A 22,842-nucleotide genomic window follows, 5' to 3' on the forward strand; every position below is an offset into this window, starting at 1 on the left:
GACTGGGCTTGCTAATTCTCTTATAATGAGTATAGTATGGAAATGGAAAAATAGTAACTGCATGTTGGGGAAAACTCACAGACATCACCTTAGCCAAGTGATATAAGTCAGCATCACCAGTAGGAGATCATGTGATATCATGTACACCATGAAATGGTCCAGTGAGAACACCTCTGTGGTATTCTTTCCAACAATCTATAAACTAGTCTACTCATGAGAAAAACCATAAATGTCTATAAATCAGTCTCATCATGTGAAAACATTAGACAAACCTAAACTGAGGGACATTCTATAAAATGACTCACCAGTGTTCTTAAAAAGTGTCAAGTCCATGACAAAAGGAAGGACAGAAAACTGTCACAGATTGGAGGAGACAAAGGAAGCATACTGTATAAATAACGTGGTATCCTGGATTGGAACCTGGAACAGAAAATGCACTTCTGTGGAAAACTAGTGAAATCCAATCAAGTCAATAGTTTAGGTGATACTATACCAATGTGAAATTCTTAGTTTTGACAAAGGTACTACAGTTATATAAGATGTTAACATTAGGAGAATCTGAATGAGGTGTGTATGGGAACTCTGGACTATCTTTGCAACTCTTCTGTAAGTCTATAATTATTCTAAAATTAAGAGTTTATTTTAAAAATGAGGAGGAAGAGAGAACATATTCTAGTTCAAGGGAACTGAATGAGCAAAGCACAGAAATAGGAAAACCCCTGATATGTGGTTGGAGTGCTGGTGGCAAGCAGGAGGGAACAGAAAGAGAGGGAGCAGTTCTTGAAGCTAGCATATTCCAAAGTATGACTTTTGATAATTTTGATGCAGAGAAAGGCAGGATCCTGTAGGTCCTTATAACATAAAGTGACCACACAATGCTTCATTTGAACAGGGACACTTCTGAGAATGAAAGGGGATGCTCCGCAGACAGGAGACTGGGACAAAAATCATAAACTGGGACTGTCCTAGGCAAATGGGATGTATGGTCACCCTATTTATATGCCATGATAATGGGCTTGGACTTGATTTCAAGAGCATTGTTTTCTATAATGCATATTTTGAAGGTCCTTGCAGCCATTAAGCGTAAGGAAGTTTTACTGTCAAATACATTCAGAAAATACTAGGTTAAAAGAAGTTGTATTTGTTTCTTTACTGAACTAGTTTCCAGAGTTTTTAATTTATAATCTTGACGAATGTATCATAGAACAATTTCCAAGACGTTTCTCCATAGACATCCTTTTCTGGTTCGTTCCCCCAACCTACTCAGCCCTGCATCCCTGCTCAGCTAAGTACTTTTATCTTTAAAGAGTATATTTGGGGCGTGCTGCAATCACGGAGATGGCATGAAGCCTGGAGTGATGTTTTCAGATTTGTGTTTCAAATGTTCCATGGTGGCTCTGAGGATAATAACATTGAGTAGAACTGGAGGTAGAGATGCCAGGAAGGAGGCTGTTGCAGTGGATTGGGACATAGACAACGACGGACAGAGAGAAGAGGGCACGTTTGAACAATACTTAGGAGGTAAAATGAGAAACGAGCATACCAATCTCATGCTCTAATTGTCTATGTAAGATTTCTGTGGGTTGCCTATTTATTACTTCTAGGTTAAACAGACAGACCAAAATCTGTTCTGTGCTTGGCATATTGCTAGGCTTGTGTGGTCTTACAAAACAAGCAGACTGTAGAGGGAGATGGAGGGAGATGCTTAAAAATAAGAGAGGGTGAAATAAACTCCCATTTATTAGATACTAATTTAAGCTGCTTTTTAATCTATCACAGATTTCTGAAAACAGCTGTAATTTTTCCATTGTATTATAAATCAAAAACAAACTTTCACAAGTCAACTTGAACCTCTCGTTTCTCCGTAAGTTCCTTTTCTTGCTATACAATCCTTTTTGTGTCTTTTGCTTCTCTGGCTCTACTACAAGATCACATGGTGATCTTTTAAAACATTTTTTTTAGTTGAGGGACTATTAAGTGAACAGGTGATTATGTCCTTCTGCTCACCAGCACTGCTCTTCCCCAACCTGGAGACAGAGCAGAAGAGAGTGCCTCATCCCACACGCAGAAGTAATTTAGGTGATATTTCTATTAGTAAGGACACAACGAGTATGCCTGTAACAATCCAAATTACAAGCCATCAGACATAAGTCACTTGCACAAGTGTAAAGGGTTTGTTTGGAGAAAAGCAAAATGATCACTTGTCAAATGAGTGTTCTTCTTGAGCCCTACTGGGTCCAAGGCACCTGGCTGAATGTCACTAAGTACTAGCAGGCAGACGCTCAGGTGGGAGTCCATGTCAGGAACTCTTTTGGAATTCATTTATCCTCTGTGCCTCAAAATTCTGCAAGATTACCTAAACCATACATATTTGTCCACTTAAGGACAAAGGAGTGAAATCTTATTCCTAGTTTTCACAAGACCTGGAAGGAATCCACTCATAACATATTTTACAACGTGAGAAATTGGAAGTAGCCCAGGAGAAGGATTCAGACAACTGAATTTTGGTCCCAGTTCAGTCAGTAGCTATCAGGGAAACCTGAAGATGCCACCTAGACTCCGGTTCTTCTACCAGGCAGTGTGTGCTTTTCCTTCCGACAGCCCATGGTTCTATCAAAGTTAGCATGAAAGGATGTTTGGAAAGCACAGAAGACCCTATGCAGATGTTAAGTTCTTTGCACAATAGTTCCTTGAATGGTTGAAATGCCTCTTCCTATATTCACTGACCGTTTCCTAATTCTCAAGTGCAATGCACAGCTTTTGGTTCTTAATTTACTGGAACTTTCTGTGACATGTGATATTATAGACCATTCCCTCTTTTTGAAATGTTTTCCTTCATTCTCTACCACACCTTTTCCTGGCTTACCTCCTCTCTCTCTCTCTGATTACCCCCTTTCAGGGTTTTTCTTTCTCTACCCTTCTTTACACACTGAAGGGCCATAACATTCCCTCTTGGAAGAGTTAGGGAGTTAATCTCTGCGTAGCTCCAGCCAGAACTGCAGCCTGAGCTCCAGCTCACATTTTCAAGTGCCTGTAGGGCATCTCAAAGTAGATATCACTTCCCCAGAATATTAAATAAAACACCTCTAAAGCTAAATTTATTTTGACTTTCTCCTTCATTTCCCCAGCTCCATCCTCAAACTGCAATTGCCTTACTGTCGATTTTAGATCTCACATAGCTACATCATGTTCAGCTCAGCTTCACAGGTTCAAAAAATACTAATCATCTCTTTCATTCTCCATATTTAATTGATTTCCGAGTCTTCTCAAATATTTCTCAGAGCAATCCTCACCTCTTCTTTTCCAGTGTATTTGCCTTAATACAGGTCTCAATTCCTCTTTCTTCACCCCTCCAGACTCAGTGATCTTTCCCTTTAATTTCCCACACTTTTCCAGTTTTCTTCATAGCATGGAATCATGATCACATGAAACATTTGCTTAAAATTTATAGTTTAACTCCTATTAGATACCCATTAACAATGTACAGAGGCTTTTCATCATGTAAGTTCCACATGCCTTTCCAGTCTCATGTCCCTCCAACCCACCTACTATGCTTTACTCAATAAAATTATATAGAGATCCTTTACAGTTTGCACTTGCCTACGGTTTTATGAATAGTTAAGTCATCTTCCTTTTGCCTGGAATATCCTTTCCCGTCTTCTTTTCCTAGTGAACTCTTATGCATCTTTCAATATTCTGCTAACACTTCCCCTTTGGAATGGTCTCTGACCCCACAGTAAGTCAACCTTATCTCTGGGCTCCCACTGTGCTGTGTACAAATCTTTATCTATACATACACAGTGCATCGTTTACAGTGTCCTAGGAAGGATCTCACTCCTTGAGCTCCTTGATGGGAAATACTATACCATACTCATCTTTATGTCTGCAGTGCATAGCACATTACCTGGCACATGGCAGCTTCTCAATAAATATTTGCTGAGCAAATAATATGATAGGAAGAACTGAAGATTTTGAATTATATCATTTGTATCTGTGTTGCTTGTACTTATCTGTGTGATTTTGTTGAAGATTTTTGCAGTTTCTTTTTCTTTAATCTCTTTCCTAAATGATGATGTAGAGCTAGATATCCTATAAGGTCCTCTCCATCTTTAATACTCTATGATTAAAACTATTGCTTGTTATAGAGGATGAAATAGCTATTTGTTCACAGAGTGTTTTATAAACATTTAATATTGAAAAAAAAGATTTCACATAGAAATCTGAATTTCCACTACATTTTGAAAAGCAGATGATTTGATCATATTGGAGCCAGATTCCTAAAAGTCTACAATTGGCTCTAGCTGAGTCATGCTGCCTTTTTAGATGGGATTTGTGCCTTCTGCTTGGCCAGCATGTCCACCTCTCTCTATTGCTCTTTCTTTACAGAGGCAGAGTATAAGTTGCTGTTTATTATTATAATTGCACTGTAGTTTCTTCAGAAAAGATGAGCAATAGGAAATATATTTTGTGCATATTTTTCTGTTAAAAATATAAACATGAAAAATAAACAGAGAAACCCTTGTGTTTATTATCCCTGGCTAACCTCACTTACTTACATACATATGTATGTATAAATACCAAAACAACTTAGAATGTACTCAAGAGGTACCAAATCAGAATATTTGGGGTTTTTTTTCCACCTAAGTGCATCTGGACTTTCAATATCCTCAGGATTCTTTCAGAAAATAGCGTTTCCTTGATAGAAGCAAAGGTCAAATCTCTCATTAATTTGGTATTTCTTTCACCTGAAGCAATTGATGCTTAAAAAAATATTTTTTAAACTGAAATATAGTTGACATACAATATTATATTAGTTTCAGGTGTACAACATAGTGATTCAACAGTTACATGCATCATGAAATGCTCACCACCATAAGTGTAGTTACCAAGTCACCATACAGTTGCTACAATATAATCGGCTACATTTCCTATGCTGTACTTTCATCCCTGTGACTGATGTGTTTTATAATTGGAAGTCTGTACCTCTTCATCCTCTTCACCTATTTTGCCTCTGGTTTTTACCTAACAATTACATTATGTTTGTATAGTTATCATGAAAACATTTCCTGATCTTTTCAAACCCTGTGAAAACTACTCTCTGCTCCTCAAGGATGCTTAGAATGACTCGTATGTGCTATGAAAACTTGTCCTAAATGAACACATGGAGGTGGCTCTTCATTTATTCTTTCATTGTTCTTACTAGGAGTGCATGTTTGCGATCACATTTTTAAATGGAGCTATGAATGCAGTCTACTGCAGATAAAGGTTAGGAAACAAGATAGGCATGATTTAATGGGGCAGGCTGAAGACATGAGTCCAGGGGACGCAGCATCGCCAGATAAAGAAGACAGCTGCTCTCCAACCCCTCCTCTTGTTTTTTGCACGCAGGGTGAGGCATCACCGTCTGTACATCAAACCTCAAAGACCATCTCCCTTGCAATTTTTCTGTTACTCCTTTTGCTTAGAACCTGAGTGGGGCGGGAAGGGAAGCTATCACTCAGCCTCTCTGGCCAATGGGAGGGGAATGAACCCCGGCTCCTTCCCTGGGCTGTGTTGCGGGCATGCGCACTGGGTGTCCCAGCGCCACCGCCCATCAGCTGAGGACCGTAGCTGGGGTCTCTGGGGCCGGTGGGTGCCCGCGGCCGGAGGAGGAGGAAGCCGAGGAGGTCCGGGTAAGAGGAGCCTGGGGAAGGGTCCCGGGCCGAGCGCCCTGGAGGCGCGTTGTCGAGGTTGCCGCGCCTCCTTGTTTGTGCGCGTTGTCAGGTGGCCGCCGCCCTGCGCTTTGCAGCAGGGCGGCGCTGCCCCAGCTCGGCAGCGCCCGCAGCTCCCCGCGCCTCCTGGCCGGGTGCGGGTGCGCGGCACGGTGAGGCGGGCAAGGGCCGCCCCGTCAACCCCACGCCTGCCGCGCAGCCGCCCGGACGCCTCCCCGGGCCGTGCTCGCCCAGGCGCACCCGCCGGCTGGCTGCGTGCACCCGCGCGGGGCCGCGCCCAAGCGGCGGAGGCCGAGCTCAGGAATCCAGCTTCTGCCTCGAGCAGGACGCGAACCGACCTCTTCCTCTTTTTAACTCACGGATTAGAGAACACTTTAAAGTTCTCTTCCCGAGTACGGAGGAACTGGAAATGTGTGGCTACAAGAAAGGTACCACATACGTGTATTCGGAGGCTCACTGTAGTTGGTTTTCTGTTTGCCATGATGGCACGTTTTCTTTGATGCTCTCAGTGCTTGTCATTTAATTTGTTTACATTAAGACCTTTAACAATACATAAAATATTTCAAGATGCCTCTTCTCCCCTTCTTTGTTGGGTTGTTATTTCCTTTAAATAGAGACAAAAAGAAAAAACAGCATTGCCTTTCTGGTCAAATGCTGTATTTTTTATTTTTTGCGCAAGCTTCTTGAATTTGCTTGTTTTATACACACACACACACAGTAATTTTTGTTTAATTCAGATCAATGTATTCTGACTATAATTTAAAACTTTCACAGACTCTGGAGGAAGAGGAAATGATTATGAAGTGCCGTGCTGTTTAGTTATATTGATGGTGGACGTTTCTTATGGGGTTGCCTTGAGTCTCACCCGGGTACAGAGTCTTACACTGTGTCTTGTGATGTGGCCAGACCTCTGTTTTGCAGGCCACTTTGAGAAGTTTGTCTCAGACTTGTGACTAATTAGGACTTACGCTCTAGTTTCAAGGTTTCTGAAGTTAATATGATACCATATTAACTTATTAAGGTCTGCATCATTTTTCTTCAGTTACTTTATTTCTGCTACTCCCAATAACAAAGTAGGTCCTAATTTTGATTAGGATCCCAAACTTTAGCCAAGTGCTGGTAGTTGGAAAGTAAATTATAAAAAAAACACCTGCGGTAAAGTCTGACTAAAGTTTGCCGTGATTCCATTTAACTTGAAAGTTTAGTGTATGAAAGGATAAAAAATAATCCTTGGGATTGTGAACTAAAAGGAATAGTAGAATAGTTGATGGAGCAGCTAAGCTAAAAATCGCAGTGAATGTTGTTTATGTAAGAATGCTCATGTCCATAGAGTGATCACCCTCATATTCATGCAACAGCCACTGTGCAGCCGACACTGTGGGTTCCACAGATGACAAGGTTCTCTCATATTTATATTCCAGAGGTGGGATAAATACTACTAACTAGATAATTTTAAAGGAAGATTAGCACTATGAGGTCATAAACTAGACCAGGAAAGAGTGGCAGTGTTACTGACTTCTCCCTGCAGGTCAGGGTGGCCACAGAAGGCTTCGCTAGCATGTGATGAGACTGTGCTGGGGAAAAGGACCCAGTCCCAGGAGATCGTGGGAAGAGCTTTCGCAGGATAGGAAATGGCACCCAGCAAAGGCTCCAAGGCAGTAATACAACTGGGACATTCAGGATCTGAAAGAAGGCACTGAAATTCAGTGTCTTAGAAATGGTAAATAGTTACCATTTCTCAGGATGGGTGTGTGTTCTTAGGAAATAGGTACATTCATTCATTTTTCAAATATTTCTGAAACACCTATTATACAGTCAGGTCCTAAGAAAAGATCAGTAGTCCACAAAACTAGACAAAAACCCCTTCCCCTCTGGGAACTTACATTTTGAGACAGAGGGTTGAGGAAAGGCCAGTGCTTCATGCTGGTGCTCACAACTAAGAAAACTATTTCTGTTGCTTTGTCCATGCTGAGATTCACAGAGCATGAGATTCATGCATAATGCTAACCTTAAGGATTCTGCAGTTCCCAGAAGTAACCGGGAGTAGTGTTTGACACTCAGTATTCCATTTTAAAACTCCCTTCGTTTGTTCTTTCACTGGTGCTCTGAGAAACAGTCTTGAGAAGATTCTCATTATGAATATTGCACTTGATCCTCTCTTTCCTTCTTTCCCTTTATAGTTTTTATATATCTTCATAGAAAGGTAATTATTGAGATGTCTAGATGAGCACTGTTCAGTAGAACTTAGAGTATGGTGGAAATGCTCTGCATGTAAGCTGTGCAGGCTGCTGGCCACACATGTGATATCTGCACACTTGATAGTGTAGGTAGAGATAATAAGCAATAAAACTAGGAGTTCTGAGTGGGCTTTCAAAAGTACTCAGCAAGAGTACTTAAGCGCGTTTTAGCTATGCTAGGTGCTGGAGACTGACGTGAAAAGCAGACATCAGAATAACTTGGTGGATTTAGCCTATTTGCAAAGATTATGCACTTTAAAAGTCAGTTGAGTTAGCTGTCCCATCTATGTGTATATATATTTTTTACAGTAAAATTAGAAATTTGGCTCCTGTATTTCTCATTTTTCCTCATCAGAAGAGCCAACCATTGTCTTTTGGATATCATTATTAGCAGGATAAGACAGAAAAGGAGAAAGCTGTTCGCTGGGTTAGCTTGATCCACACATATAGTTATCTCAAGTCAGTTTCCTCATCCTAAAACATGATTTAGCAAAACTTCATACAGGGTCAGCAAAGGATGATAAATTTGGGTTTTCTAATTGGTTGGGTTCACGTATCCTTAATTCGTTATACAAGGAAGCAATATGGTTTAGTTTTTTAAATGTGAGCTCTAAGATTTAGTTTCAAATTATAACTCTCTTCTTACATGAAGCAACCTGCTTATTTTCATTATTTCTCGGTTTCTTCATATGAAAGGTCATAGGCTTGTTGTAAGAATCAACTGAGGAAATAAATGTAAAAGTCCTAAGCAGAGTGCTCAGGAAATAGTTAAGTTTGCTGGTGATCTTGTTGAGTTTTTATGTATCTTTCTCTTCCATCATTTTACAATTTCTTTTCAGGCTTCACTCAACATTGAGCCAAAGTGATCACTGCTGTGCCCTTTCTCTAAGGAAATTACACTCAGTCCAACAGTAACTGCTCTCTGGGTGGATGAAGCCCCATTATCCCACCAGCAGGAACTTTCCCACATTTAGGTGCTTGAGTAAAGGAATGAGGAAAACTGGTAAAACTGGTAGGGTTTGTAGCTATTGGGTGATTCAGTAAAGAGGGAAAAAAGGGGGCCTCAAAAGAAAACTGAGAAGGCTTAGACTGGGTTTGCCTGAGTTTTTAGTGAAGGAGAATGCTTCAATACTAAGCTCAAATTGACAAGATGCCGTGACCACACCCCCTCTACTGGGGAGAGAGTAGGCTTCAGGTAAGGATGTGCTGTGGTTCTGATGAAGGAAAGGTTGTCAGGATCTGTCCATGTTGGCTTTGCAGATCCAAGAGCAGATCATGCCTTTCCTCCCTGAGTTGAAAAGCTCTTGGCCCCTGGACATGCATTACCTCATTTTGATCCTGGCAGCAAGGCCCACAATGATAAGTATCTTGCCCAACATGGAGATTTCCGGTTGCCAATTGCACCAGCAGCTGAAAAGGCCATTGGAGGCAGTTGGTGGGTTCCTGTAGCCTCACAGACATGTCGACACTAGAGTTAAGAGTGTGACTTAAGAGGCATGGATGTGAGACTCATTTGTGAACATGGATGGAGGAGCGCCCTCTAAAGAGCACATAAATAAGAAAAAGGAACATTTCCTCATTCAGTGTGTTTGCATTGGCTGTGAGCCAGTTTTTTTTTTAGTGATCAAGCTGATGGAAAGGAAAAAGAAGGATGTCATTGAGCCAGGAGAAAACTGTCTTTATCCATGTACTGAACTGTTAGGCAATGAAAAGGAGAAAAAGTATTGATTCATGCTACACTGTGGATGGGCCTTGAAAACATGCTGAGAGAAAGAAGCCAGTCACAAAGGAACACAAATTATATGGTTCCATTTATATGAAATGTACAGAATAGGCAAACCTTCAAAGAACATAAAGTAGGTTAGTGTTGCCTATAGCTGGCATAGCCAGAGAGAATGGGAACATGAGTGTTAATGAGTATGGGCCTTATTTTGGGGTAATGAAATATTTTCAAAGTGATATGATGGTTGTACAACTTTGTGAATATTTTAAAACACCGTTGGATTTTGCACTTTAAGTGGGTGGAGCATATGATATATGAATTACATCTCAAGCTCTTACTGAAAAAAAAAATGCAGAAATTAAAGATCCAGTTGGTGGTTTGTGGGAGGCTTGGGGAATGGTCTCATTTCTATCTCAGCTCCAGCTCCTCAGGCAGCTGCAGGCCCAGGTCCAGGGCTACCTGCAGGGAAGTTCATTCCTGCTAGCCTGCTCCAGCAGTTCTGCTGTCTTTGAGTTGAGGTTTGCATTTACCCTTTTATGAAATTGGCTTGGGGTCTATCTTTAGGACTTGGGGAGGTGCAGAATAGATCAACTGGACCTGTGGATCCATGAAGGGGAATGGAGAGCATATCAAAGCTTCCAGGATCTCCAGGGCAGTCAGGCTCATCCCATGATGTACCAAAGTTTCAGGCATAGAACCAGTACTGTCCTACCCATTTCGACAATTCAGCTGTTGCACTTCTGCCAACGCTGACCCTTAGAACAAAGACATGTATTTCCCTGTGGCCTCTTCTGCCCTACCAGAAATCTCCAGTGGTTTCTTATTGTAGTGTATTCAGAGTAAACCTTAGCATCCAGGCCTTCCTTCTTCTGTGACATTAGTTTTGTGTGGTAGCAAACATAGATAGCTTTGGACCCAGCACCCTGGGATTGAATCCCACCTCCACCTGATGGTTGGGTTGGGTTACTTTGCCAGTTAATCTTTATAAGCTATAGTTGCTTGTCTTTAGACAAGGTTTATTTGCTACTACCTACGCTGAAGGGGAGATTTAGGAAATTAAATTAGACAGTCGATGTGAAATGCTTTTCATTTCACAGGAATGTTAGTTCATTCCAGCTCCTTCCTGTGTTGTCTCCCACTTGTCCCATCCATGAATCATCTGATCCCGGGTTGACCAGAAGCCTCCCCTTCTTTGGTAGATGACATACTGCATTTGCCCTGTTCACATGTTCTGAGTCCATCCCACCCGGGCTTCATGTCTTTCCCTTTGTTGTTTTTCTATACTGGTCATACCCAGGTATCCAAATCTTATGTTTTTCTTTTCATAAATTCTTTCTAGATAAGGGCAGTAGTGGTATTTCCTTATTGTAGTCCTGTCACTTTTGCCTGCATATGAGCTTTTGCTGACTTGTATGGCTTTTGCTGTTTCATATCATTAACTTTATCCTTTCTCCTGATGACAAACTTGATTTGAGCAGAATCTTTATCTTCATTGTTTTGTTTGTTTGCTTGCAACTCTGCAGTGCTTCATTTAATGCTGGGCATGTGGCAGACTCTTAGTAGAGGATTGGCTTACAAATTGACTGCCTACAACTTCTAAGTATTCAGTGTGCACACAGTGAAAAGATGGGAGTCAGAGTTGTTGAAAGCCTTTGCTGTGCATGGTTGTATATGCAGGAGCACCCCTTTTCATTCTTTTTCCCAGGTGGAGTGTGGATTAGAGAAGAAAAGAATGTCATCTACCTCCGTCCCATATCTGTCTCGGCTGCGCTTCCTCTCCTAAGGTGCTGGCTTCTGGAAAAGGACAGTTGTTCCTCTCTGGTGGGAAGGTGTTATGAGCATCTGCTCTCTCACATTTGACCTTTCCATTAAAATTAGAGACCTATTAGTCATATGTTCCTGAGCTGTTCCTGTGTCTGCTAAATTACACAGAATGAAATTTCTAGGGGATACCCTGAAGTCTGTGTTCCATTTAATAAATACTGAAATACCAGTTCTGTGCCCAGAATTGTTTTAAATGTTGAAGAAAGAAAGGTAACACATGGGCTCTGCCTTATAGTTGTTTGCAGTTGAGTTAAGGAGAAAATATATAAATAATGTGAATCTTATTTTACTTGTTTAACTTGACTCTGTCCTTTAAACTTACAACTTGGAGGTAAAGTCTAATTTTTTTGATAGGCAGGAGTTTTACTTCTTAACTTGTCCCTTTGCTACATTTTAACCCTTTTAGATTAATCATTCCTCCCTGATTGGTAATTTTGAAAGGGTAACTTTAAAATATATAACTTTAAATCAATAACTTTAAAAATATAATTATGTGACTTTTATGTTTTTTAGGTGACCATTTAGAAACTGCTCAGCCCACCAACATCTGATGAAATTGGTGAATAAGCAAATCAGCTATGTCTTACACTCCAGGAATTGGTGGTGACCCTGCCCAGCTGGCCCAGCGAATCTCTTCCAACATCCAGAAGATCACACAATGTTGTGCGTTAAGTTTTAAATTGACTTCACGGTTTGTTTTCAATTCTTAACTGAACTTGGTGGAGGTTCATAAAAGGAAAACTGAGTTGAGAGGAACAGCTGTTAGTGGATGAGAGGGAAGAACACTCCTCTAAGAACAGATTTCAAAAGGCTAGAACTCTAGAGTGAATAGGACCTATAATTATATTAGAAGATATATTACTTATTGTGTTTTTTCTGTTCAGCCCCAGACACATAATACATTATTTCATTAGTGAAATAAAGGTTTAAAATAATATATTTGTTTTAAGACCATCTGGTTCTAGATGATATTAATGAGACTTACTGACTAAACCCCTTAGGTTTGGAACTGGGAAGCACCATTCAGAACTTCAGGGACATGTTGATTGAAAGTAAGATTTTTGTAAAGGCAAATACATGGTATTTTGTAAAGGGAATACATTTTTATGCAGCAGGGAAGAATTAAGGAGGCATCATTTTAATCTATTGAGGCAGATACAGAAGGTAATTATCTGGATTCCCACAAACTGTCTTTGCTGTACCTGTCAGAGGCAGAATACTGATAGACCGATCCCATGTCATTTTATTTGAAATCATTACTCCTCAGAATATATTTCAGTACAAAAAAAATTGCTGCAGTGGATTTGAGTGGATTTTTTGTTCCTAAATCTCAGCTAATCACACACCTGCATCATTCTGGTCACCTTCTGGCCAGTATTTTGGCCCTCTGAGCATTACCTCAACTCTTTTGGTGTATGTTGATACAGTTTTATTCTTCGGCCTACTTCGTTAAGGTTATTCTCTTTACCACAATGTGTTAACAAACTAGAAAAATAAAGAATGTTTTCAGAAGACCAAACGTATTTTCTTAACTAATCATTAACTTTCCAACAGTTATTACCCAACCCAAAAGATTTAAATGAGATGGCAGTGTGCTGTGGAGGTAAAGGGAGGACAGCTAGATTACGGAAAGTTCTAAAACAGTGCTGCTGTGCACAGTGGTGTAAAATAACCCTTATTCTGATTTGGGGTAATTCTTGTTTTCTTTGGCTTTTCTTAGAGAAGCAAGGAAGTGAAAAAAGTAGAGGTCTCATGTTGTCCAGGATTGCCCCAGTTTGTCCCAGGACACCACCAGTGACTCCACCTTGCTTTTCCAACTTCAGATCTATTGTGATGGTAGACAGAAGGGCCCTTTTGTGACTTCTTTTTGTGACTCCCTTGCTGCTGGTTAGAAATAGTGCTGGTCTCAGGCCACCTTTGTGAAAATTAAGAGAGCTTTTAATTAAGTTACATGTGTGGAAAATCATGATCTTTATGCAAGAAAGGAGACCAGGAGGCGTTCCTCCAAAGGATAAGGGTGGTGGCTTATAGTGAGAATGACAAACAGTGTCAGGGATTCTGGGACACGAATGAGGAGTGACTGATATACTGAGATTGAAGTATGAAAGATACATGGATCGTGTGCGGGCTTCAACTGGAAGGAGACGAGTTAACTTAAATCAGGTTGTGCTCCCTCAGAAAGAGATTAGTTGATCCAGCCAGATGAGAAATGATAAATTGGGCCAGATTTGTGTGGCTGATAGCCAAGTATGTGACTGCATTGCAATTCAGGGCAGTTGTAGGGTGTGCCCAAGTGGTGGTAAGGCTCACAGCTCGGCCTTGTGAAGAGCTGTTGCGAAAACTGCAGCTGTTCAGCCATGAGAAGGCAACAATCACCACCTTCACCCATTTGAAGCACTGTCTTGTGTAAAACACAGGAAATGTATTCTGCATCGTTGTAAGGGACTCCACAAACAAACAGAAACAACAGCAGTGAGACTTCAGCTTGAGGAGGAATAAGGACTTTGGAATCATCCCTGATGTTGAGGGATAGAATAGCCAGCCCCAGGAGCAGAGCGATCCCAGGCACAAGTGACTGGCAGGTACTGGGCAGATTCTGGTGCTCAGGTTGCTTGCTAAGAGGTTTACATGCTGGATTAATGGTTCAGACTAAGTGACTTTAATTATTACAATCTGTATTCATTTAGCAAATAATGTACTAAGCACCTTCTATTTGCTAGTCAAGTGGGCCAGACCCTGGGAACCCAGCACCAGACAAGATCCACGAGGCCCTCTTCTTGTGTAGCTTATAGTGCAAGGTCAGGAAACAGATGGTTTAAAAAAAAAAAAAAACAATGAACAACATAATTTCCTATGGAGAAATAAAATGAGAGTGATGTGAGAGCAACTGGTGGGGTGGAGGCTGCCTTAACTTAGATGGTCCCTTGAGTGAGAAGGGGCTGGTAGTGAGAGGATATAGGGAAAGAGCATTTAGATGGAAGCAATCCAGAGTGTGAGGTGTTCATAAAATAGGAAAAAAGAGAAATCTAGTGTGCTGAACACAGTGCATGAGGCAAGAGTGGCAGGAGTTGAAATCAGAGAGGAGGCTGAGCAGGTCGCCTAAAGCCTCTGAGGCCATCCAGGAAATTTATATTTCATTCTAAAAGGCAGGCAAGAGACACAATCAGATCTGTCCTTCGAAAGGATTACTTTGGCTGCTGCTTAGCCATTAGACTTTGGAGAAATAGAAGGGAGGCACGTTGGCCATCTTGGGTCTGATCAAGAGGTATGGGCTTGCACCAAGGTGGTAGCAGGGGGGACAGAGAGAAATGATGAATGTTCTTTGGAGGCAGTGCCATCAGGACTTGCTGATGAATGTGGGTGGATTGGGAGAAAGAGAGGAGTCCGAGATGACTCCATGGTTTTTGCACTGACTAACCAAGTGGACAGTGGTGGGCATTTGCTGAGATGGAAGGACTACAGTTTGGGAGAAGTGAGGAGAGTTTTGTTTTGCCCATGTAAAAATTTTTTTTTCTTTTTAGGAGATTTCTTTTTCTTTTTCTTCTTTTTAATTAAAGTGTCATTGATACACAATCTTATGTTGGCTTCAAATATACAACACAGTGGCTCAACAGTTGCCCATATTATTAAATCCTCACCCCCTCTAGGGCAATCACTATCTATCAACATAGTAAGATGTTACAGAGTCATTAACTGTATTCTCTGTGCTGTACTGCCATCCCCGTGACCATTCTATTTTGTGATTGCAAATTATTGTGCCCCTTTATCCCCTTCACCCTCTCCCTCTCCATTCCTCAACCCCTCCCCCTTGGTAACCACTAGTCCCTTCTCCATGTCTCTGAGTCTTCTGCTGTTTTGTTCCTTCTGTTTTGCTTTGTTTTTATACTCCACAAATAAGTGAAATCATTTGGTACTTGTCTTTCTCCTCCTGACTAATTCCACTGAGCATAATATCCTCTAGATGCATCCATGTTATTGCAAATGGGAGGATTTCTTTTCTTTTTATGGCTGAATAACATTCCATCATGTATATGTGCTACATCTCCTTTATCCATTCATCTGTTGATGGGCACTTGGGTTGTTTCCATATCTTGGCTATTACAATAAGTGCAGTGATAAATATAGGGGTGCATATTATGGGGTGTCTTTTCAAATCAGAGATCTTGTTTTCTTCAGGTAAATTCCTAAGAATGGAATTACCAAATCAAATGGTATTTCTATTTTTAGTTTTTTGAAGAACCTCCATATTGCTTTCCACAATGGCTGTGCTAATTTTCATCCCCACCAACAGTGTAAGAGAGTTCCCTTTTCTCCACATCCTCACCAGAATTTGTTATTTTTTGTCTTTTGGATAACGGCCATCCTAACTAGTGTGAGGTGGTATGTCATTGTGGTTTTAATTTGCATTTCTCTGATGATTCGTGATGTGGAGCATCTTTTCATGTGCCTGTTGGCCATTTGCATTTCTTCTTTGGAGAAGTGTCTGTTCAGGTCCTCCACCCATTTTTTAATCAGGTTATTTTATTTATTTATTTTTTTGGTGTTGGGGTGTATGAGTTCTTTATATATTTTGGATGTTAACCCCTTATAAAATGATTCATTTATGAACATATTCTCCCATACTGTAGGGTACTTTTTGTTCTACTGATGGTGTCCTTTGCTGCACAGAAGCTTTTTAGTTTGATGTAGTCCCACTTGTCATTTTTTATTTTGTTTCCCTTGCCCAGGGAGATGTGTCCAGGAAAAAGTGCTTGTGTTTATCTTCAAGAGATTTTTGACCATGTAAATTTTGCTGTGCCTTACAAACATCTACTTTAGACAAATGAATTTGGAGATGAGAGTATAAATGGTATTTAAAACCATGGGTCTAAGATAATCATGAAATAGTGTACAGAGTTAAGAGAAGAGGGCAATGGATCACTAGCGTCTGGCTTGCCTTCCGTGCACTGTACAGATTCAAGGCATAGTGTGGCATGGACAGTAATTGTGGTTGGCAAAGAATGAAGAGTTCCTGTCTGGGCTGTTTTGTAAATTAAACAGGAGGCAAAGGCTTTGGCTAAAGAATGGGAGGAAAGACTTGGTAGTTTATGGGAAGAAGAGAAGGTGACTGCTTGTAGTTTTGACAGCTGAGACAATTGCCTTATCTCAGACTTGGAGAAGGGTTGTTTGACAGCTTGAGTATTCATTTGACATTTGAAATTACGAGTTCAGTGAAACCTGTCATCTCTGGGTATTTTTCCTAGTTCTGAGATGCAGCGTCTAAATGAAGGGAAATTTAGAGTCACATAGAGTTACAGTTGTTAAAAATCTAACCCACCATGCAGTGTGTATCACAGATACGAGCTATGAAGAAATCACATGAAAGTGAAAGACAGAGGTGTGAAATTTCAGTTCACTTTTTTTCCCATCTGGTAATGCTGATAATACTGGCTGTGACTGAATAAAATGGTGCTTTGCACCACACTTAGGTGCTCACCTTCACACTACATTTGCATCTTTTGAATTTGTGTCAGTACAAATTATCTAGTTTTACAAAAATCTAGAAAAGATCATGTAAGTAAGGTAATGCCCTTCATTTAGCATATGAGCATCTTTTCAACTACAACTGAAGTCTTCCTAGGTACTGCAGGTGGGAGAGGTTGATTTTCATATTAGTTTTGATTAAGGTAAATGAAAACTTGTAAAATATTGAATTGCGTGGTTTAATTTATACCAAAGAAAGAAATAGCAATCAAAACGATTTTTAATTCTTGGAGGAACCAAGCATAACATTTAGTAGGATTGGAATTGGGGTGGGGTTTTTTGTTTGTTTCTTTCTTTTTTTCTTGTAATCTGGCAGTTCTGTTCTGCAAAGAAGAAGATAGATGAAACCAATGTTTTTAAACTTTTTTTTTTCTTAAACTTCTTTTTCTTAAGAATAATGTTATAGTCCTTGTCAATTCGCTTTAGTGGTGAGGTATTTAAACCATATTATAATAATATAATTAATATTAGGAGAATATTTAATTATTACAAATACTTAAATATAAACTGTATTAGAAATAGATTATATTAAAATAACTTTTTAAGAATAACTAATAAACTGGTATAGCAAACTAGAATATTATTAGACATTTTTCTGTGGAGCATTTAAAATAATTAAGAAAATGTTTTTATCCTGTGAGAGAAAGTGTCCTGCTGGCTCTCACAGTGTCAGGAAGCATTTGTGCCCCCCGTGCTCCATCCTCTGCCAGTGGCATCAACAGTGTGCTCTGTCGCTGACCCTGGCATGGCATCCAGTATGTCTTAACTCAGTGCTCCAGGCAACCATTCCCAGTAGACTGGAGTTGGCATGTAAATATAACCATTTGTAATAGAAGATGATAATGCACCAGAGAAATGCTTAGATTTAGTTCTCAAGCTCTGGATTGAGATGTTCAAAAGTAACATTTTTATTAGCAGTATCTGAAAATGAGATACACATCCATTTACCCTTTATTGTTGTCTGTATTTTCTATGAGACAAGTTTCTACTAGTGAAGTGTATGGTATAAGGATAAGCAAGCCTCTGTGGAAACCAGAGTAGGATATTTTCACAGGGGTCATTCATTGTTGCACAAATACAAACAATGTAGAAATATGTATTTAGGACACACAGAACACGCAGAAAGAACTCATGTTTTTGAAAGAAACAATAAATATATTGAAATCCATCACATAAAGATTGGATTTCTTTTTACTGATAAAGAATAGAAGTATAATATATATCAAATAGCACATCAATTATTAGTGTATAGCTCAATGAATTATCTGTTACAACACCACATATATGAACAAATAGGATATTATCAGCCCCCTGAAACCTTTCTTATGCTTATATCTCCTCCATACTCCCCCCAATAACCAGTGCCCTGACTTCTAACATCACTGATTCATTTTCCAATTTTTTTAACTTTAATAGAATCGAATAATGTATTCTATCTTGGACTTCTTTCTTCCATTACATGTGTGTAATTCATTCATGTTGTTGCAGGTAGCTGTAGGTCATTTGTTTTCATAACTATATAGTATTCCAGATCCAAGCATATCAAACAGTTTATCTACTGTCAAACATTTGGAGTGTTTCTGGTTTTTTTTTTTTGGCTTTGTGTTTTGCTAGTATGAACAATGCTGAACGTTCCTGTCCATTCTTCTGCTTCATGTGTGCACCTAGGAATTGGGTTGCTGGGTCATAGGATATGTATATGTTCAACTGTAGTGAAGGTTGCTTAGTAGATACAGCTAAATAACTCCCACCAGCCAGTGTATCAGAGTTCATACTGCTCCAAATCCTTGCCAACATTGGCATTGATGGTCTTTTAAATTTTACCCAGTTTAGTCATAGTTATATCTCACTGTAATTTATATATTGCAAGTCCCTGATGAGAATCAGAGTTTTCAGAATATTGTGGAGTTAGAAAGATCAATGAGACAATAGGGAAAGTTTCTAATTAGGCAAGCTTTGTGTATGTGAATTCACATTTCCTGACGTCAGGTCCAAATAGCAGTGTGACCTTGAGTATTAAGCTATTGCACTCTCTAGGCATGCTTTTCTTACATATATTTTCTGTGCATTGGATTATGACCTATTCTAACCTGAATGAGCTATAATTCTAACCAAAGCTTTAAAGAATCCTGAAAGCTCTTCTAACATATGCAGGAATATTCTCTTTGTTATGAAGAGACCAACTGCCATATATGGACCTATAATGCATATTTTTAAAACCCCATACTAGAAACAGTCATTCACAAGAACAGCTAGTGTTCTGCTAAGACTTATGTATTATTTTTAAGTATTAGGAGATGGGAGAGTTGCAGTCACAAGAGATTCCGGTCTGAATCATGTCAGAATTAACTAAGTTGTGAATTGAAGGAAACTGATAAATAGAACTGACAACAGCTGACCATGAAACATATTCGTTGAGATAAAATTTTCCTGTATGTACATATAGTAAATCTTACCATCAGTGCTAATGAGAATTCTGGCGTTTGAATTTTTTTTTTTTAAGAATAGTCTAAAAGGAAAAAGAGAGTGTAGCTAAAAATTAGCCTTTGGAAAATGAACAAAATAGATCCATTGGTAACATAAAATATACCCAGCCAAATTTATAAGTGAAGTTTTTTGCTGACAGATGCCTAATGTGTCAAATGTCCTATGTGTATATGTTCCAGCAGATTTGGGAAGGCAGAACTTTCTAGGGAGCCATAAAATGTGTGAACTTAAGTCCATGTTATAAAGGTTAAGAGAAGGTGACTAAAAAAAATGTTTATGTTGAATCTTCATTTTTTCTTTCTGAATCATTTGTCTCCTATAGATTAAAGCTGTTAGTTCGGCACAGACTTGTTTACAGTTGAAAAAATAGTGGTTTCTCCATGTTGTAGTAGCTTTTCATTCTGTGTCTGTACTTTCCTTTTTTGTTACAAAGGATCAGTGCTTGGCTCTTGTCCCCAGAAGCTTCTTAGGACTTTGAGATAAAATATAAAGTCTGTATTGAAGTGTGAGCCCTTTTGTTAGCTTTAGAGAATGAACACAGTTCTTTAGAGTCTGGTGATGGGGACACTTATTTTTCATTCTTAACACATGACTGCACAAAAGGGAAGCTAATATCATCGACTTCTCTTTTTTGGTGCCAGGCCAACCTTTTCTTTAAAAAAAGAACCTCAGTCCTGAGAAGTTAATGAATTTACTGGAACTGTATATTTATTCATGAATTGGGGATGTTTCTTTTTTCTCTGGGGTGGGTGTTGGTGGATGGGAAGGCCGTTTGTGGGAGAAAATGAGTTGAAAGTTTGTTCTCTCACCTCCCCTCTCCCTTCCCTCCTCCGCCTCTTTCCAGGTCCCTCTCTTTCCTGTCTCCCTCCTTTCTTCCACCCCTAAAGTGCTGTTTGATACATCTACTCCTAACATCACACATCTGAAAATAGTCGGTTGGAATTTTTTCCTTTCACAGAGAAAAACTTCAAGTAGCTGTGATTTCATCGTGATTTTCTTCATGCCTAAGGTGTTGACATAGAACAGAGATAGGTGTGGAAATTAATGTTATCTAAGCGAGTTCTAACAGAAAGGAAGTTTTTTTCTTTTCTCTGATGGCTTTTTGTATATGACCTAACTTGAGTGCTGTTTATAACTGAATGTGGGTAAACTCTTTTGTTTTATGAACCAAAGCATTAAGATATGGCCGTAGCGAGCTTTATCATTCCCTGCTTCTACATGTGAACCATCTACATGCCTCTTCCCAGAACATGAAATTTATTACCCTTGGTTCCAACCCCAAACCCTAGTACTGTGTGTCTTTGCTTCCCATGTTCAGTCTAAGTACAGTCCTGTTGGTTCTGTCTTCCAAATTTATTAATTTCTCTCCATCCCTGTTGTTATCACACATGTCAAACCACTGCTATTTCTTTTTCACATACCTGCAGCCTCCAAATTGTTCTCCTTGCTTCTATTCCTGCCTATCTACAGTCTACTCTCCACACACTAGCCAAGGGGAACTTCTGAAACTAATCAGATCATGTCACCCATAGCTTAAAACTCTAAAATGACTTCCGGTGGCACTTACAATCAAATGTAAATCCCTGCCAGGCCCCACAGCATCCTCCAGGACCTGATCCCTGCCCCCATGTGCCATGCCCCTCCTCACTGCAACATTCCAGCCACATTGACCTTCCTTCTGCTTCTTGAACTCATTCTTACAGTGTTATTAAGCAGTTATTAAATATGAATGATGGAAAGAGAGGGAGGAATGGGAAGGGTTGAGAAATCCCGCTGTGGTGCATTGATAGTACTGAGGATGCCGTGAGAAGGAGGCCATCCACAAGCCGGGTGAGAAGCCTCGGGAGAACCCAGCCCTGCTGGCACCTTGACTTTAGACCCTCAGTTTCCATGCAGAACTGGGAGAAAATAAAATTCTGTTGTTTTTTGTACCTTGACACTTGCTCTTCCTCTGCTTCAGACGTCTTCCCAGATCTTCACATGATTGGCTCTTTCTCGGTGTTCAAGTGTCAGTCCAGAGGTCACTTAACCTGTCACCAGAGGTCACAGCCCTGAGATTCCCTGTCATTTTCCTCCAATCATTCTTTTTCTCATTAACCTGTTTTGTTTTTATAATGCCTTTTATCAGTAAATTGAACTACTATAATTTATCTATTTTCTGCCTTCCTTACTAAAATATCAGCTCTTGGGAAAAAAGGGCTTAATATGTCTTGTTTCTAGCAGTATCTGTACTATAAGGATAGTGCCTGGTAATGAATCAGCCTAAAATTGGAATGAATGATCTCAGATAGGTTACTCAGTGTACCTAAAGTGCATTTCTCTATTTTCAAGAAGTGGAGATGAGTGTGGCTAGCATGCAGTAACCATTGGATAAATGTTCCTTTCTCTCCTTTCCTGTGGCAGCAGTCTCCTCTCTCTTATTTGGTAAGGAGATGCTGGTTGTGAATATTTTTGTATTTCATCTTTTAGTCTATTTTTTTCTAAGTGCTAATTTTTTTTCCCTTAACTAGCCTATTAATGTCTTCTATGGACGGGAATCATGTCTTTATGCATAGATATATTCCTCAAGAGCTTTGTAAAGAGCGATAGAATTCAGCATTTCAGAAAAGAGAATGTTGTGATTCCAACGTGTTGTGACACTGTGACACTGGAGAGAAGAAAGACAGTTCAGTGGTGGGAAGCTCTCAGAAATCCTAGTGTGTTGTAAAATTACCTTAATGAAGAAGGAACAATTAGATACAGAAGTCGTAAAGGAAAGGCGCATTACCTGCCTGTGACCTCAGTTCTTAAAAAGAAGCAGTTATTAAATATGAATGATGGAAAGAGAGGGAGGAATATGAAGGGTAAAGAAATCCCACTATGGTACGTTGATAGTATACTGAGCACTTGAAAGTACTGGGAACACTTCACCTAGAGGGGAGCCAGGATTGCTGCTTTAAAGAGTTGAGGGTTGTCAGATGGGAGAGGGTCTCCCTTCGTTCCTCATGGTGTTAGGGAGAGCAAGAAGGCACCAGTAGGGGGAAATTACAGTGAGTATGACTGGCCCCTCTGGTTTGGCTTTCTAAGGATGCTGTGGACTGGTACAAGTTACTCATTCATCGAGTGTAGGCTGAACATACATGAGAGGTGTGTTTATTTATTCATTAGTAGTTTTCTTCCAATTACCTCTCACATAACTCTATGCAAGTCCTCATTATGGACTGAATTGTGTCCCCTCTAAAAATGCATAGGTTGAAGCGCTTACCCCCAACATAATTGTATTTGGAGATGGGGTCTTTAAAGGGGTAACTAAGGTTAAGTGAGAGTGAAAGGATGGGGCCCTAGTTCAATAGGACTG

General features: G+C 39.9%; 1 protein-coding gene across 3 annotated transcripts in view; it reads left to right on the plus strand.

The window, feature by feature from the left end:
- The first annotated feature begins 5,558 nt into the window (after positions 1-5,558).
- Positions 5,559-22,842, plus strand: part of STX7 (syntaxin 7) — a 42,355-nt gene continuing 25,071 nt past the window's right edge. For 2 of the 3 annotated variants that reach the window (XM_036903772.2, XM_036903774.2), the window contains exons 1-2: positions 5,559-5,672; positions 12,009-12,158. In XM_036903772.2, the coding sequence (XP_036759667.2) occupies positions 12,074-12,158 (85 nt within the window). In that variant the 5' untranslated portion in view covers positions 5,559-5,672; positions 12,009-12,073. The remainder of the gene's footprint in view (positions 5,673-12,008; positions 12,159-22,842) is intronic. The other variant, XM_036903773.2, reaches the window with a different exon arrangement.

This window comes from Manis pentadactyla, chromosome 12, assembly GCF_030020395.1.
Source record: "Manis pentadactyla isolate mManPen7 chromosome 12, mManPen7.hap1, whole genome shotgun sequence".
Classification (NCBI taxonomy): Eukaryota; Metazoa; Chordata; class Mammalia; order Pholidota; family Manidae; genus Manis; species Manis pentadactyla.